The 19569-nt window shown below is 25.0% G+C and overlaps 2 protein-coding genes across 5 annotated transcripts in view; one reads left to right on the forward strand and one right to left on the reverse strand.

Annotated features, from left to right (window-relative positions):
* Positions 1 to 19569, reverse strand: part of LOC127291026 (39S ribosomal protein L34, mitochondrial) — a 456612-nt gene that overhangs the window by 321396 nt on the left and 115647 nt on the right. The window lies entirely within an intron of this gene.
* The window catches only part of LOC127291016 (heterogeneous nuclear ribonucleoprotein L), an 83425-nt gene that overhangs the window by 55735 nt on the left and 8121 nt on the right, over positions 1 to 19569 (forward strand). For all 3 annotated transcript variants that reach the window (XM_051319899.1, XM_051319900.1, XM_051319901.1), the window contains exon 6: positions 2400 to 2463. In XM_051319899.1, coding sequence (XP_051175856.1) covers positions 2400 to 2463 — 64 coding nt within the window. The remainder of the gene's footprint in view (positions 1 to 2399; positions 2464 to 19569) is intronic.

Raw genomic sequence — 19569 nt, forward strand, 5'->3', positions numbered from 1 at the left:
CATTTTATTTTTCAATTATTAATTAAAGCAATTAGCATTTTATTTCACAATTGATGATTATTATTTTCAATCTTTAGAATATTATTCTTTTCTATAAATAAAATTTCAATAATTTTAGGGGAGAAAAAGTGAATTATTTTTTTTTTATAAAAATATATATTTATAAATGAAAGGAAATAAAATTGGCGCAACTTTATTTATGGCCTCTCTTGTTATTATCTAACTTAAAATTGAACAATGCACTTCGTTATCTCTGATGATTATTCAGGAATAAATATTGTTACGGAATGATTGTCATCGTAACCAATTTATTTATGATAATAGCAAACCTTCAATGGTTTATTGTTAGAGTTCACCATTCCAGAGAATATGGTCGCGCGTTTATTGTATATATATATATAGGATTGTGACTCATCCCCTTATGTATTGATTATTGTTCATTAAATTGCGTAATTTTTTTGGAATTCAATTCTTTTTTTTTTTTTTTTATTTTTAAAATAGGAAAAAAAATTAATCTTTCAATTTTAGATAATATAATTTTATTACATTATAAGAATGCCATTGTTTGATTATTGATTCACGGTTAACACTTGTATACATAATTTTCCACGAGGCAATTTATCTTTCGTTATATAGAAATTTGTACGCTTTCATTTGTAACAATAATGTTATTAATTGTTTCTATATTTAGTACTGTTAGAGACGACGATATGACTATTGAATTAATTATAACAATATTTCAATAATTAGACAAAACATTCAATTATGTATTGTACAAATTGGATTATTGGCGCTTTTTTTTAAATTTTTTTCCTTTTTTATAATTATTTCGGAAGAGAAAATAAAAAAATATGCAAAATTGTATATATTTTTTTTTCGATAAGTTTCAACAAGGGGAAAAAATCTATATAACGATGATAGTGTTTGCTTCGGTACAAAAGGCTCAAGAAGATTACACTTGTAGGTCTTCGCGGAGCTGCTTACATCGCGATATACCCTACAAAGCCGGGAACCCACTCTTTTCTTTTCTCTCACTCTCTCTTTTTTTTCTTTCCTTTTTTTTTTTTTTAACATTGCAGTGCACTGCAAAGCGCTTACTATAGATTTTAAAATGTCCCAGTTGCCATTCAAACCTAAGCACCTTGAAAACGTATGCAAGACGCTGTTCGCTAATGCACTTTGAATCCTGAATTCTTAATTTCCAGTTCTCACATCTCGAGTCAAAAAAGCGAGCATAAAAATACATTAGGCAAAAAATAAAATTCGAATTCTCTCGACCTATTTTTCTTTTTTGGAAAAAAATAAATTTCTATTGAAATGTTTTTAATTTTACCAAAAATTTTGAATTACTCTCTAAATCTGAATTAGTAAAAATGTTTACTAATTTAAATTAGTGACTCACTTTTTGCTTTAGAATTAGTTAAATTTTACTAAATGTTAGTAAAAGTTAATAATTAGTAAAATTTTACTAATTCAGAAGCAAAACGTGAGTCACTAATTCAAATTAGTAAACATTTTTACTAATTCAGATTTAGAGAGTACCAATTTGTATAATTAAAATTTTAGCACAGAAATTACTTTGAATAATTTTCCACCTCAGAAAAAAGATATATTTGAACCAAATGTACCATTTTTTTATATTTACCCAATTTTTTGGTTAGTTCAAACAAAATTTATTTAATTTAAATAAATATTTATTTGATCTAAATAACTGTTTGGTTTATTTTGTAATAAATTTTTCTGAACAAAGAAAAAAATTGAGCTAAATAAACGTTTGGTTTATGCAACCAAATGTTTGGTTAACTGTATTTATTTTGTTGATTTAACCAAAATTTGGTTGCTTCAAACGAATTTTTTTCTCAGTGTAATGAAATTTTTGGGAAATATTTGCTGAACAAAGTTTGAATTTTATAATGGCAAAAATTTTGTCAAAAAAAAAAATTGAATTTTTTCGTCTGATTGTTAATTTTTGTTTCTCTTTCTCTCTATCCTTCTCTTGTGGAATTATCGTGTAAATTATTCATCGCTAACAGAATAGTCATACAGGCTTTGATAGTTACTTATTTATTCATGATTTCAGAAGGCTTCAGGCCTCAGCACTAGACGGATTTATAATCTGTTGATGCTCCATAGTGTCTCGCTTAATTCTTCAATCTGTCAGTTTCAAGATTTTTCGCGTATGATTCTTTTTAACTGGGGATTAAAATTCTCCTAAGTGAAATTTTCACTAATGGGACATTAGAAACTTTTTTTTCTGTTACTTATTAAATTAATGTTCAAAAAAAAAGAAAAAAAAAATTTTGAATTAAAAAACATTATAAAAGAAAAAATATATCAAATGAAATTTTAAAAAAAATATTTGTTTTGTATAATAATTTTTTATTGTTGCTTTGTTTCAGCCAACAAAATTGAATGTCTACAAAAATGATACCGAGAGTTGGGACTACACGACGCCAGCATTGGGTAAGTAACTCTGATCATCTATGCTATCCGTGTATTTTTAACGTTACTCCACTTCACCGCGATACTAGTATTTCTCCGACTATATATCGTTTACGAGTCTTATCGACTTGAAAACTGTTTCGTATACTTCTTTCCAACCTCTTTAAACCTTCGATCTTATCAATAAAAGCCAGACACGGATTTTTATTTGATTTAAAAAAAAAGAATACCTATTTTTGCAATAAAAATATATTTATTTAATATAAAGCCATTAAGAATAATTTTATAAATTATTTTGCAAAAACACTTTTTTTTTTAAAATAAAAAAATATGATAAAAATTGTTAAAAACATTATCAAAATTTAAATGACAAAATAAATAACTTTTTAAAGTAGTTTTTAATCCTGTTCATGAATTTAAAGTATATAAGAATATTTAAGAAGTTTTTTTTTTTTTTTTCATTCTTGCAGTGAAAAAAAAAAATATATGTTTAAAAGTAAACTCGTTGGCTTTTCTCATGCATAAAAAAGGCAAGGTGTAAAGTGCGATAACGCGGTAGTTATATTTTGTGTGTGCAGTCTTCTCGATGAAGAAACTCAGTTTTGAAAGGTGCCATTTATCATTTAACTTGGGTTTTTAATCCTTTGATGTTTCTGGGAGCATAAACATTTTATTGCGAAAATAAGTAGTAGAAAAATATATAATAAAAACCACATAGATTACGCGGTTTTCTATATGCGCGCATAAAAAAAAAAGAAGAAAAAGTAAAATCCACTGTTTTTTTTATTTAATCCACTACAATAAAGGTAAAAAACATTTGCGTACTTGAATAAAAATTTTAATATCAATTTATAGAATTTTAATGGAAATTATTTTTTAAATCTCTTGAAATTTTTAAATGAATTTAAGCTTTATTTCAAATAATAAAAAAATAATAATAATAATACGCTTTATTTAATAAATTAAGAGGGACTTTTATAATTTTCTACCACACAAAACTTGAATGTGTTTAAAATTCATAGGTTTTCAAAGTTCTCAACATTAAATTTACAGAGGTTTTCGAACTAAAAGTTTTATCTGAGGAATATATTCCCGAGTTTTATTAAATTATTATCTTTAAAATAAAATTATTATTAAATTCAATTATATTTAAATTATAACTGATAAACTAGTTAATAATTTTTTTTTTCGCAAATTGTAAGTTTAATTAATTTTTGAATTTGGCAAATATCGATAATTTGATAACTTTTGAAAAGTAAAACCCCTCTTTAGAAATTCATTAAAATATATAAAATTTCCAAGTAAAATATTAGTTTAATAAAAATAAAGTTTATAGTTTTGATAAATAAATCTATAGCTGAAATTAATTACAAGAAAAAAAAATTCAATATGAAATATTTAAATAAAAATATTTCTTTTTAAAAAATATAATATTTATAGGGAAAATATTATATAAATATACAAAATTTGAGTTAAATGAACTTAAAAAAAAAATGAAATGTATTTTTTAATTAATATTTTCTGAAATATTGAAAAGAATTTTTATTTTTTTGAAATTGTTATAAGAGGTTAAAGAAGTTTATAGGGAACAGTTTTCAAATATCGAACATAACCATCATACATTGTCATCAACATCGATCATCGGCATCACCGAACAAACATGACATCTACAGGACTTGTTCCTCGGGAAACGATTCAAGTGTCTTTATATCTATATATGGAACATGCCACATTTCCAATAGTTACATTTTCACAGATGCAAAATACAGTATATATTATTTTAGCCAATGAGTTAACAGTGTCCAATGAATTCTATATTGTACAATTCGACTCCACTATTATTTATTTATATATATAACTCCATTTTGCAGTCACTCGTGTTCCTCTCCACGAATTTGAAAATGAAAATACATTCTACATTACCGGGGTGAAAAGTTCATATATTTCAATGTGTATATACTCTTTATATATATCCACTCGACACGATAGGAAGTTTTTTCTCCTGGTTTTTTCTTTTTTCCTTTTTTTTTTTTTTTGACTTTCATTGAAAATCGCACGATATATGTTCAGGGAGAAAATGAAACGAAGCGAGAGGCAGAGCGAAAATTTGATTCGAAACTACTTTCGTTCAAACTATTCTTGTTTGAGGGAGAAAACGGGAGAGAGAGGGAGAGAGAGAGAGAGAGAGTGATTTGTTTCAGAAAGTCATTTTCCTTAAGCAAATTACTTCAGCAGGAAATTCACACTGCAAGTTTGAAAATCGTTTTCAAGTTATTATACTCTGATAGTAAGGAATTTAAAATTGTTTCTATATTGATAAAACGGAAATATTCAGAACTTGAAGATATTAAATGTAAACAATGTCGTTTTTTATTTAAAGAACTTTTTCTACTACCAAAGAAATCCTTTATTTGTAAGAAAAAAAATTATTTGAATCAATTTAAAAATATATTTGTCTAAGAGTCTAATAAGTTTTTGTTTTAAATACAATTTTATTTAGAGCAAATAAAGTTTTTATTTAAATCAAATAAAACTTACAAATATTTATTTGGCTCTGAGACAAATTTATCTTTTGTTAGGTACTGCAACTAATTTTTTGTTTCCTTTACAAATAGCAACAATAATCATTACAATAGGAAATATTTTTTTTTGTTTTTTTATAAATCTAATTTTTAAATTGTATAAATTTAATTTAATTTAATTTAAATTGTGTATTTATTTTTAATAGCATAAAAATTATGAAACATTTACGTCTCTCTATATAGCTACCGTTATAGAATCGAACAGATATTAAAATACTCGAAATTCGATTTATTTATAATTTGATAAAAATAAGTGAGTTTTAATTAGTAACCCAGACGCTAATTTAAAATATTAAATGATACAGACGCAAGGGATAATTATCAATTTAAAATATTCATTAATGACATTTGTATATCAAAATAAAAAGGAAAATTATAAAATTTATTATATCACTAAAAAAAAAAATTTATTTCCTCAAATAATTTGATTATTAAAGTATAACCGATTATTTGAATAAAAAAAATTTTTTTCTTTTCATTATTTCGCCCATATATGATTGAAAAATAAATTTTTAACATAAACGATTACGGAATATCTGTAAAATAATTTATATTTCGACTTTACGTCTCTGTTACGAATTTATATTCGTACATTTCACTCGAAAATCCTGTTGCAATTATATTCGTCCGATTATTTCAATTAACGCGCAACATTTCATTATAAAGCTTCTCTTTTATTCATATCCTTTTAAATCCAAAAAGTTAACGGAATTATATATATATATATATATCATATACAGAGAAATTATTAAATAACTTTGTTAAAACCATTATTAAACTTATTATTATCTCTCAAAGTAGAAATTTTAATTAATTTTCAATTTTTACTAACAGATTTTTTATTTTTATAATTTTATCTATAAAATTTGCTTAAGGTCATATGATTATTGTAATTTCACTTGTAAATATTCTCCGTAGGTTTTTTTCATAAAATAATTAGTTAGAATTCGTTTTGCTATTTTAAATTAGTAGAAATTTTTATTAATTTTTAATGAATTATTACTATTTGATTTAGTAATATTTCTTTTACTGTAGTTTTAGTAAAATGATACTATTTGATTTAGTATTTTATTAGTAATTTTTTGACTAAAGTTTTTGTTAAAAATTGACAAAAAATTACTGTACTCTCTACTCTTTAAATCTGAATTAGTAAAAATGTTTACTAATTTAAATTAGTGACTCACTTTTTGCTTTAGAATTAGTTAAATTTTACTAATTGTTAGTAAAAGTTACTAATAATTATTAAAATTTTACTAATTCTAAAGCAAAAAATGTGTCACTAATTCAAATTAGTAAACATTTTTACTAATTCAGATTTAGAGAGTAAATCTGAATTAGTAGTTTTCTACTAATGAAAGAGTGCGGATTCGTTTATCAATTGAATTAGTAACAATTTTTACTTTTTTTTTAGTAGAAAACTACTAATTGCTAGTAGAAAACTGTTACTAATTCAATTGATAATCGAATCCGCACTCTTTCATTAGTAGAAAACTACTAATTCATGGAGTAAATCGGCTTACTAATTTGAAATAGTAAAAAATATGACTTACTCCATGAATTAGTAGTTTTCTACTAAAAAAAGAGTAAAAATTGTTACTAATTCAATTGGTAAACGAATCCGCACTCTTTCATTAGTAGAAAAACTACTAATTCAGATTTACTCTCTAAATCTGAATTAGTAAAAATGTTTACTAATTTGAATTAGTGACTCACTTTTTGCTTCTGAATTAGTAAAATTTTACTAATTGTTAGTAAAAGTTACTAATAATTAGTAAAATTTTACTAATTTAGAAGCAAAAAGTGAGTCACTAATTCAAATTAGTAAACATTTTTACTAATTCAGATTTAGAGAGTAGAGAGTAAATTTTCACTAGTAGTAAAATATTACTATTTGTTTTAGTAATATTTTTTTAAAATATATTTTTAATAAAATATTTACTATTTGATCAGTATTTATTAGTATTTTTTTTTTAACTAAAATTTTAGTGAAAAATGAATAAAAATAAGTTGAAATTTTCACTAATTAAAATTTGTAGAGTGAGTCAAAAGCGAAATATTTTCATTAGAAATAATTATTCGTAATTATTTTAAAAGGTGAATGTCTCGAGAGATTTAAAGTTTTCTAGCAAATATATATATATATATATATATATATACATGTCCTTGGAATTGAGTTTCCGCGTGGTTGGTGCACTCGAAAATGTATTTGTGAATTGTCCAGTTTCCTCGAACTTTGACAGTTGGCTGTTTCATTTCTACTTCAGCAAATTTCCCAGTTTCCCTATTTTGCGCGCAGAAACTCCGAACGTGGCTGCTGCTGCTGCGGCAGACATGAAAACGCAAAGCACACTATATATTCACGCACACATATTCTATTCTAAATGACGATCTCTCGTTTCTGGCACAATCACTGTACCATTCATTCGAGGCTTGTGTGGCACAATCGGCGTTAATTAATCATATTTACAAGTGCCGCACTTCAGAGCAACACTTGTTTAAGAACTTGTTTATATATATATAGTGAATTTGGAATTCACATTGCTTTGATGTCAAAACTACCAACCATGTATATTTTTGCTGGAAAATTTCATTTTTCGTCAAAAAGAGAGAAAAAAAAGAAATTCCTACGTTGATTTTTCTCAAGAAATTTCTTTTCGCTTATTTTTCTGATGTAATAAAATTCCCTCTTTTTTTTAAACGAATAAAAATAACGGAAAATTTCATTTTAGCAAAAATCTTATTTAAATAAATATCGAGTTTTAAGAGAAATGTAGCTCGTTAAATTTTATTACAGTGTGTGTGAACCGATTGTCAGGAGGTAACCAAGGGACAATTTTCTAAAATAAATGATGTGCGAAAGTGTTCATTTGGTGCGAAGTTTCCTTTTTTTTTTGTTTTTTTTATTGTCACACGAGAATGACAAAAGTTTTCCGCAGGTGATAATTAATTTGTTAGCGTGCGCACGTTCCATTTTAATGATGCATAGAATGAGATTTTGCGATGAAAGAAACAAATCAGAAATACAATGTTGTCATTTTGTTCGTTTTATTATATATAGAGAGATTTTCGAGAATTTGCGGCTCACAAATTTCAATCAGGAAATTTAAAATCACTGAGTATATAGGAGTGTGTCGACTTCACGGGAGATTTACGTCAGCTTGACCAGTCACTCACATTTTCGTATATATATCTTGTCATTCGTAATTTTCGCATCACCAACTCGCAAAACCCACGCGCAAAATACGCCATACACTCACATATTCTGTGTGTCTAGACATCGTCCTTATGTAAAAAAAAAAAATTATATACTCCAGGCAATTCATTTAATAAATGAAACAATTTTCAAATTAATCAATCATAATTTATTTTGATGCAACCGTGTATTTGTCTCGGAGCCAAATAATTATTTATTTGCTTCAAATATTAATGTGGTTCAAATAAATTTTATTTGGTTTACATAAATTTTATTTGTTTCAAATAAATTTTATTTGGTTTACATAAATTTTATTTGTTACAAATAAATTTTATTTGGTTTACATAAATTTGATTTGTTTCAAATAAATATTTATTTGCGCTAAATAAAATTTTATTTGTCCTAAATTAAATTTTTTTTTCGAAACAAATAAATTATTAGGCTCCGAGACAAATGTATATTTTTTTTTTGAGTCAAATTTTATTCGTCTCAAATAAAATATTTCTCTGGGTGTAATAATTTTATTTAAAAAATTAATTTTGAATTTTTCAACTTATAAATCAGAAGGCAGGTTTAATAAAAAAAATATTACTAAATTAAATTGTAATATTTCACGAATTAGGGAAAATTTTTGAATTTAGAGAGTGGCGACAGTAGTATAAGAGAGTTTTTTGTCAGGCAAGGATTTTTTTAACATCAGTAGTAAAAGTGGATTTAGTCGGACAGAATGTTGCTGAAATTTAGAAATTTTTAGCAGGAGTAAAAGTTGAATTTAGTCAGACTAAATGTTGCGAATTCTTTAAATTTTTGTAAGTAGTAAAAGTGGTTTTTAGTCAGACTGAATTGCTCTAAATTCTCGAATTTTTTTCGTCAGTAGTAAAAGTAATTTTTGTCAGACAATAGTTCTATATTTTTCGCAATTTCTGTGTTAGTAGAAAAATTCATATTTAATCAGACATAATTGCTAGGAATTTTGTGTCAGTAGTAAAATTCGTATTTAGTCGGACAGAATTATTGGAATTTTTGTGTCAGTGATAAAAGTAATTTTTAGTCAGACAATACTTTTAAATTTAAAAAAATATTGATACCAGTAGAAAAATTGATTTTTAGTCAGGCAGTAAGTTTCTAAATTCTCTAATTTTTTTGTGTCAGTAGTAAAATTCGTATTTAGTCAGACAGAATTGCTAGGAATTTTGTGTCAGTAGTTAAATTCGTATTTAGTCAGACAGAATTTCTAGGAATTTTGTGTCAGTAGTAAAATTCGTATTTAGTCGGACAGAATTATTGGAATTTTTGTGCCAGTGGTAAAAGTAATTTTTAGTCAGACAATAGTTTTAAATTTCAAAAATAATGATACCAGTAGTAAAATATGATTTTTAGTCAGACATTAAGTTTCTAAATTCTCTAATTTTTTACGCCAGTAGTAAAATTCGTATTTAGTCAGACAGAATTGGAAATTTTGTTTCAGTAGTAAAATTCATATTTAGTCGAATAGAATTATTGGAATTTTTGTATCAGTAGTAAAAGTAATTTTTAGTCAGACAGTAGTTTAAAATTTTTAAAAAATATTGATACCAGTAGTAAAAGTGATTTTTCAAAATTCTTCAATTTTTTTGTCAGTAGTAAAATTACTATTTAGTCAGACAGAATTGGAATTTTTGTATCAGTAATAAAATTAGTTTTTATTGAAACAGAAAGTTCTGAAAAAAAATTATGATTCAAGTAGTAAATCTAATTTTTAGTCAGACAGAACGTAGCCGAATTCTTGCATTGTCAGTAGTTAAAGTAGATTTAAGTCAGACAGAACGATTCCAAATTCTCCAATTATTTTGTCAGAAGAAGTACATTTTTTTACTTATACAGAAAGTTATACAATGAAAAATTATTTTCCGCAGTAGTAAAAGTGATTTTCAGTCAGACGAATAAAATTGTTGAATTTCGTCTATTTTTATTGTCAGTAGTAAAATTCTGTTTTAGTCAGACGGAACATTTAAAAAATTCCCACAGTAGAAAAAGATCATTGCTATCGTAAAAATTGAAAAAAAAAATATTTTTAGTAATTATCTTAAAAACGAATTTAGTGGAAGGAAAATAAAATAAGATAGTCGTCTGTATATATATATAAATATTGATTGCAAATTGGTTAAGGTCCCTCTCTCGGTGCTTTAATTTGTGAAATTCTAGGGGTTTGTACATGTTGTTGGTACACAGACTTTTCGGTACACCGAAATTGCATTACCTGTACTTTGCTCCGTAGCCAAGCAACAAGAAGGAGTGGAAACCGTTTGTCGATAATTGCGCTACGCTTACCACGTTCTATCTTGCGTGTCCATATCCTGAAGGAAATTCCTCGGAACATTATTCACAAAATTAGTGAGTTTCGATAGTTTGCGGTTACCAATGAGAATTTCCATCCAAAACTAATATATAATATTCACTGGAATAATTTCTTTTTAAATTCAATTTTCAAAAGAATTATTTTTTTTAATAGCAAAACGTAATTATTATCACTTTTATAAATAAATTAATATATAGTAAAATTAAATTAAATAATTCATTGAGTTGAGGAAAAAAAATTTTCCTGGTCATTTCATTTGGACCCCCTTACGATGAAGAGCTTTTACCGTTACCTACGCTTCTCTCTCTCTCCTTCTTTTACGTTCTCGAGTTAAAATTAAATAAAACCACAAGTGAAAATTAAATATTCTTGGAAACTCAGCTTCAAATGTACAAAAATCGTGGTTAATTTTTTATCAAGTAAAGTAGTTTTGTAAGAATCCATCACCACTTTTAATTAGTATTACTTTATTTTTTTAACAACTATGTTAATTAAATTTATATTTTTAAAAAAAGTACAATTAAATTTTCAAGAAATTGAGTATTGTCAAAAAAAAAAATATAATGATAAAAAAATAAATTTATGTTCTTTTAGAACTGCTTTTCATATGGTTAAAAATTAGAGAGGTATTTTTTTCCATTGCTCTAGTGGATGCTAGAAAAGCAGAAAAGAAAAACAAAATATTCCGTATTTTACATTTTTCCAAGAAATAAAAAAAAATGCAATCTCCCTCAACTACCACCACTTGATGAATAATAAATCCTTTTATTTTCATAATTAAGTTTATAATTTATTATTTGTTTTAAAAAAATATAATGTAAATTTTTGTTTTTTTTTTAAATTTAAAAATAGAATGTGAAAACATTGTGATTTTCGGGGGGAATTCATATAGAAAGAGTGAATTAGTAATTGGTTTTTTTTAATAGATAAAAGATATATGCAAAAGATAATTTGAAAATAATTTGTTGATCTATATTCATGCTTTAATAGTCTGTATAAATGAACACTGATCTCCATGACAACGCAGTAGATCGCGCGTGATATACAAGATACATGAGCTCTCAGTGGCTCTCTTGTCGTGAGATTGCACAGGATTACGTTTCACTATGAGAGCAAAAGAGTATCGTATTTTATCACATTTCTCCCTTGATACCAACATAGTGTGTCCTGAATTTAACCTGACCCTATTTTTTCAAAAAAAGGAAATATTTTTTAAAAAATAAAAAAAGAAATAAGCAATATAAAAAAATTTGATTTTCTCCTCAAAAAAAAAGTAAAATTCAAATTTAATTTTCGTTAACATTTTTTTATTCTCAATTATACTTGGAATTTTACTATTGTAGTAAATTTTTGTTGACGAAAAATAATTATGGCGACTTTTTTTTTTTTAATTTTCTGGGGAAAGAAATTTTTTTTTCGGCGTTATTTTTTACATTCGGCAAAAAATGCAATTCACAAGCAAATATTTGGGGCAAAAAAAAAATTATATTTCATTTGGGATTTTTAATATAAGAATCGAATCAGAGATAGAGAAAAAAAAAGGCGTTTTTTTCTTTGGAATCTCCTTCGTTAGTTCTGGAATAGAAATGTCATCTCGACGCATCTATATATAGATATATATATACACATACCGACAAGGAAATTGCACCTAGGAAATTGAACCGCGACTGGCGGGCAATTCAGTAGCGTCAAAACCCACAAAACATTTTCTCGATGCAACTGAAGCCGGTAATTGAAAGCCCAGCCGTTCTCTGGCGAAACACTCTTTTTTCTATATATATATATATATATATATAGAAAATATATATTGTGTTGCAACTACCGTTTCTATAAAGTTAGATGTGTCGATAGTTCAATAGATTCCCTCTTGTTTTTTCTATACTATGACGTTAGTTCGATTTTTTTTTCCATTCTTCTTTTTTTAATCAATCTCTCATTTCTCGTTTGCCATTATCCGTTATCGAAAAAATAACTCAAAGCTCCTATATGTATATTATGATATTCGATATAAAAAAAACGTTATTAGAATATATTAGAAAATTTATCTTATGTCTCCTTTTTTTCTAAATATTTTCTTTTTTTAATTTTGCTAATAAAATTTTTTTTTTTTATTCGTTGGTAAAATTACTAATTCGTACAGTGAATTTTAATTCAAAATTTTTACGAATTTAAATTATAGTGAAATTAAAAATATTTTTACTAATTACTAATTAGTAAAGGAAAATAATAAATAAATAGAAATTAATATAAATAAATAAAAAATAATAAATATTTAATTCTGGGAGTATTTTTTGTCAAATTTACATCAGAAAGTTATCAAAATTTCTTCTTTTTTTTCTAATTTACACTTGGAAATATTCTTATAGTTAGGGGAAAAAAAAATTTTTATGATAAAATTACATTAAAAGATGAGCATTAGGGAAAAAATTGTGTCCATCTCATTTGAGATGGCCTTCTCTTGGTTGGAAATTTTTTTTTTTTTTTTTTTCCTGTAATAGAAGTGGGTAATTCGAGTGGAAATGATGGTTAGCTATGAAATCCTAGATGGACCAACTGAGCTTGACTCTGGCTTCTCTCTCTCTCTCTCTCTCGTAACAGTTATGATTATGATCTAAACGCAAATTATATACCACTGCGGCGAGCGTTATTAATCCACTACTTGCTTTTGAAAAGCCTTCCACTTTACCTATTTAGTTTCCACTCCAACAATAATAATAGTTATAGGTAGTCAGGAAAATTTTTTTTTTTATCTATTTGGAAAAAAAAATTATTTTCCCTGAAAGTAATTTACAAAAAGTAATATTTAAAAAAAAAGGATAAAATAACTACAATATTAAATTCAAAAACAAAATTACCATTCTCACTTTAAGGAATTTATTATAATCACAAAATAAATAATACAAGGGATAATATAATTTGATAATATAATTAATTAGTAATAATAATATAATAATTAAATATATACCTAATATATAATTATAAAATAAAAAAATAATAATAATTGCCTATAAATTAAATTATTATAATAAATAAATGTTGAAATAAATAATAAAGTAATTTAAAATAAAGGAAAACTATTTTCTTATTTGTGTGAAAGGAATTTAAAAATGTCAATAGTCGATATAAAGTGGAATGAAATTGCATTTTTGATTGAGGCTTTCCAACACGGAAAATCACTTTGATCTAACAATTAGCCTGCCTTTCGGTTCTTGATATAAGAGTGAGAGAGAGAGAGGGAGTATCGGTTAGCACGAAAGACAATCACGTAATCGCTGGTGGAATTAAGTGGAGCTGTTACCTTTTACGGGACAAAATCACCCTGGCAACCATATATACCTATATACGATAATCGCTTGTCCATCACCTCTCTCTCTCTCTCTCTCACTCACTCTTTCCTAGATTCTCGAATTAATCCCAATCCACTTGCCACACACTTCACGCTGATGTGTTTTCTTTGTAATAAACTATCCAGGGCAGAGACATAAAAGCTCCTACTTGAATTCTATAACAGGCCATTATTTTTTTTTCTACAGAGAAATAATTATAAAAAAAAAATTTTAACGAAATTTTTTTAATTTTTTATTAAATTGTTTATTTAATTCGTTTTGTATAGAACTGTCGTGTATTATTATTTAAATTTAAATTTTCAATTCATATCTATTATTGCGATTATAATTAACAATTATTTACATGAAATGTTTTTCTTTTTTTTATTTAATTATTTAAATTTAAATTTTCAATTAATATCTATTATTGCGATTAATTAATAATTATTTACATGTTTTTTTTTCTTTTTTCTATTTAATTGAGAAAATATGTCATCTATAATAATTTTCAGCAATCAATATTTCAATTTAAATATTTTTATCATTTTAAAATGAATATTGTAACTGATTTAATTATAGAAAATGGGTTATGATTGATTTATCGATAATTTACTACAATTTTAGAAAAAGTATTTTTTTTTATATTCCCCAATGTGATTTTTTTTTATTAAACAAATGGACATTGTTAACTCACTGATATTTGTATTAAATAATTTTTTTCCCATTTTTTTTTTTTTTTTTAATAATACACGATTTTTTCACAACTATTTATATATACATTTTATATACACTTTTTATCAATATAAAATGATAAAAATTATTTCCCGAAAAAAACTCTTTTATTAGCTCTAAAAAATTTTAAAAACCTTTTAATTATTCAATAAACCAAACGAGTAGAAACATTGTGGTTTGGAAAAAAAAAAATTCGAGAGACAAATATTATCAATTGGCAAACATTTATTCGATAAGTGTGGAATTTTTTAAATATTTTTTTTTTGCAATAACACAAAAATAAAAAAACTGTGGTAAATGTATAATAAATGTAAAATGATTTAATGATTTGAAAAATTTCAATACTATTCGGGTTTAATGACATGCAAACTCGTTATTCAATGTTTTCATCAATTTTGATTTATATATATATATATTATTGACTGTTAGTGAGCTCGTGTGTCCAGTTAGCGTCAATTATAACCATCGTAACCACAAATTACGAGATACTCGATGGATAACATCGTGTACATTGATATAGTACATTACTTGAACACAGTCAATGTGTACCGCATTCGTACATATTGAAATCAAACGCATACACTCAACGAAAGGATCAGACAACATATATATATATATTTAGAAAAAAAATTATACTGGCAAGAAACATGATTATTCACACAACAATAATTAAATTTTAAATCATTGTAACAATCAAAGAAGATCCACACAAGATTTCACTGAACTAACTCACTGCAGAGCAAGATATATGAAACCAATAATCGAGCAACGTTTATTATATAAATATTATTAATTTTAAAATCATCCAATTATTTATCTTTTGAGTTTCGAGATGCCCCTTTGATTCTTCATCTTTCCTATATATAATATTAAAAAAGCAGATTTAGGTGAGTATATTGCAAATTGGTAAATTATAGAAGAAATTTGTATTTAAAAAAAAATTTTTTAAATATTCCCTTTTCTTACAATCGCATTTTTTTTGTCTTTAAACTCTTCAAAAACTATAAAGAAAAGAACAAGGAAAGGAGAAACAATTTTTCCAATTTTTCAGATCTTCATCCATGTAGCTCGTTTCATTTTAGAAGGAAGCATGCACTCTGTAGAAAAAGACCGAAAAAGTTGGAGAAACTTTTCTTGACATTTTTTTTTTTTTTAGAAGAAAAAAAAAATTCTCGTTTTATATATACATTCCTGATAAGATCGAGAATATGGTCAAGTCTTGTTTCTCAAACTTGAAATCAATTATTGTAGAAGTCTTGAATTTTCTTTCGTTCTTCGATTTCTTATTTTATCAAGCAAAAAAAAAATTATGTTTTTCCTTTTTTTGGAATTATGGAGGATTCGAATCAAGAAAATCAAATGAAAAACATATTTTCTGTTTTAAAAATATTGCTTTTTATTTATACTAGTTGTGCTCCAATTTTTTTTGCATGGTTTTTTTCTCAGCCTTTCTTTTTTTCGAATTATTCTTTAAATTCTGTTTTAATATAATATTTATTCTTTGCATTTTTTATAATCGATGAAAATTTAATTTTTTTATTTAAGTTAATTATTCCAATAAATATATAAATAAAAAGTTAAATGAAAAAAAGAAATTAGTTAACATAATAAAAATTTAATTTTTCTTTGGATTGATTTAATTTAAAAAAAATAAGATAAGGTTCTTAAACTGAGAAAAAAAAACAATGTCGATCTCTTTCAAGTGCATTATTCTTAATAATCTAAAGATGAATCTTCTTAAAAAATTATTTTTTCGTTAATTTTCTCTAACGAGTAATTTTACTGATTAACTTTAGAGTCAGATACCCCAGGTGCTGTGTCAGCACTCAAGAAGAGCCACTGAACAAAAGAAGAGGTGTCTCTTTAATGGAGTTTCATTTCGAACCTCTCGATAACAGATCAATCATCGCTCTTTTCTTCTGATTTTTCCCGTCAGTTCAAAAAAAAAAAAAAAATTCATAAGAAAAGTAATTTTTCACAATCTAATCGCATTAATATTTAGCCATTCAATTCTCTCCTCTTTTCTGCTCTTCTCTTCTTAATTTATATTTAATTTTCACCCAATTCCAAATTTTGCTCCGCATCTCGAAAACTCAAAAGAAAAAGTTAATTTTAATTCGTTTTTATTTAATTTTTAATTAATTGTAAAATAACATTTTTAAAAAATTGACTCCAAAAAGAAACTCGGAATTTTCACAGAAAACGACATTTATCGAGATAAAAAAAAAAAAAAAAAATATAGAACGCACAACTTTTTACAAGATATTCTGTTCACATACGTCACACATTACGCCGTAGATCTGCCGGACCCTCCACCCACCAACCATCGACCAACCATGAAACGAAAAAAAAAAAAAAATAGCGCACGAACCCAGAGAATCAATATTTCTGGTCAAATCCAGTAAAATCTTCACCACAAAAAAATAAAAAATAAAAAAAAAAAAAAGGGCTACCAAGTGCACTCACAGACAAACATTCAATCGACCACTGTCACCGTCTACTTCGCCAAATCGAGTCCCGGCAATAAAAAAATTAATAATTTCAAAAAAAACAACAACAACCTCAAGAAATTGTATATTAATTACAATAAAAAATCGATGTTTACAAAAAAAAAACATACAAAATATATACCAAAAAAAATATACAAAAAATATTCCAAAAAAAATATACAAAAAATATACCAAAAAAAAATATACAAAAAAATATTCAGAAAAATATACAAAATATTATACAAAAAAATATATACTAAAAATAGATACAAAAAATATTCAGAAAAATTAACAAAATAATAAACAAAATACAAAATATAAAATAGTGTACAAAATAAGATACCAAAAAATATATTTAAAAAATATACAAAAAATAGATAATACAAAAAGTATATTATACAAAAAATAGATATAAAAAAAGATAATACAAAAAATATACAAAGAAATTTGTATAAATAATATTCACAGTACAAAAAATATTCATAGTACAAAAAATATTCATAGTACAAAAAAAAATTATACTACAAGAAATAAATAAAATACAGAAAATCATATTTACAAATACAAAAAATAATTTACAGCACAAATACAAAAAAATACAAAAAATATAATACAATTTAAAAAATAGAAAAATAATTACAGTACAGATCTTCACAAATTGTATAATTAGGAAAAAAAGTATTACTAAAAACAGACAAAAAATAGGCACACGTTTAATCTCCTTTCGTTTATATAGTCACACAACAACAACAACAACAACAACAAAATCAAGGCTGACTAACTCTCTTTCTACAATTGAAGAAAAAAAAAAAATCACCACAACACGGATAAATATGGCCAAAAGCCGAAAAATTTGGAGGAAAGAGGTGTTATGTTGGAATGTTTGTCTGTGTGCAGATGCAGCCTTCTCGTTGTTGACATGAGGTGATGATGATCATGATGTTGATGATGATGATGTTGATGATGATGAGATGAGATGATCATGATGATGATGATGGGATTCACACGTGCAGGACAAATTCAAGGCTCTTTGGTGAGTGAGGCTTTAGGCAGGTCTACGGCAATGGTTCCTATCATGAAAGAGAGAGAGAGAGAGAGAGATGTAGAATGATCATGAACAACATTGTTATTCAACACGTTTATTGTTGAACTTGACGCCGTAACGGTAAGTCCAGTATGTGCTACAATTGATCCAACTGTGTTTGCCCCCCCCCACTCTCACCTCCCTTGGGTGCGATTAATTGATCAAATCACTTTAATTTGCTGATAAATCAAACCGATACCTGTGTGAACGATTGATCGTTTGCACTTTGCAGACCTAAACCAACAGGATAATTAATGACCAGTTTCCTGTTGAACTGGCTACTTGTCTCTGATATAATGTCTCCTACATCTTTTGACAAAAGTTCATTTCAATGAAAATTTATCGTTTTTTTTTATTTTTATTATTGCTGTTAATTACTTTTTTTTATTTATTAATTTTTCTATTTTCTCTATTTTTTAAATTATTTTTATTATTTTTTTTTCTTATTAAACTTGCGGCAAATTAACATTAAATAATTAATTTTCCCATTTTTTTTTTTATTATTTTTATTATTATTATTTATTGTTATTATTAAACTTGCGGCAAATTAACGTTAATTAATTAATTTTTTCTATTTTTTTAAATTATTTTTATTATTATTTTTTAATATTAAACTTGCGGTAAATTAACATTGATTAATTAATTTTCCTATTTTTTCTATTATTTTTATTATTATTATTTATTGTTATTATTAAACTTGCGGCAAATTAACGTTAATTAATTAATTTTATTATTTTTTTATTATTTTATTTTTATTATTCCTGTTAATTACTTTTTTTTATTTATTAATTTTCCTATTTTCTCTATTTTTTTAATTATTTTTATTATTATTTTTTATTATTAAACTTGCGGCAAATTAACATTGATTAATTAATTTTCCTATTTTTTTTTTATTATTTTTATTGTTATTATTAAACTTGCGGCAAATTGACGTTAAAATTAATTAATTTTCTTATTTTTTTTATTATTTTATTTTTATTATTCCTGTTAATTACTTTTTTTTATTTATTAATTTTCCTATTTTCTCTATTTTTTTAATTATTTTTATTATTATTTTTTATTATTAAACTTGCGGCAAATTAACGTTAATTAATTAATTTTCTTATTTTTTTTATTTTTTATTTTTTGTTGTTATTATTAAATTTGCGGCAAATTAACGTAGCTACAATTTCTCCCATTTGTCATTTTTGTTTTCAATCTAAATTTTTTAAAAATTTTTAATTTTTTAAGATTTTTAATTTTTTAAAATTTAAATTGTTTAGAGGTAGCATTTTTTTGACACATTTTTGGAACTTACATTATTCCATTAAAAAAAAAGTTTACAAAAGTATTTTTTTTTTTGTTACCATTTTATAATTTTTTGGTATTTTTAAAAGAATTTGT

Source organism: Leptopilina boulardi, unplaced genomic scaffold (assembly GCF_019393585.1).
Source record: "Leptopilina boulardi isolate dan_hultmark-lab unplaced genomic scaffold, ZJU_Lbou_2.1 LbouV2_123, whole genome shotgun sequence".
Taxonomy (NCBI): domain Eukaryota; kingdom Metazoa; phylum Arthropoda; class Insecta; order Hymenoptera; family Figitidae; genus Leptopilina; species Leptopilina boulardi.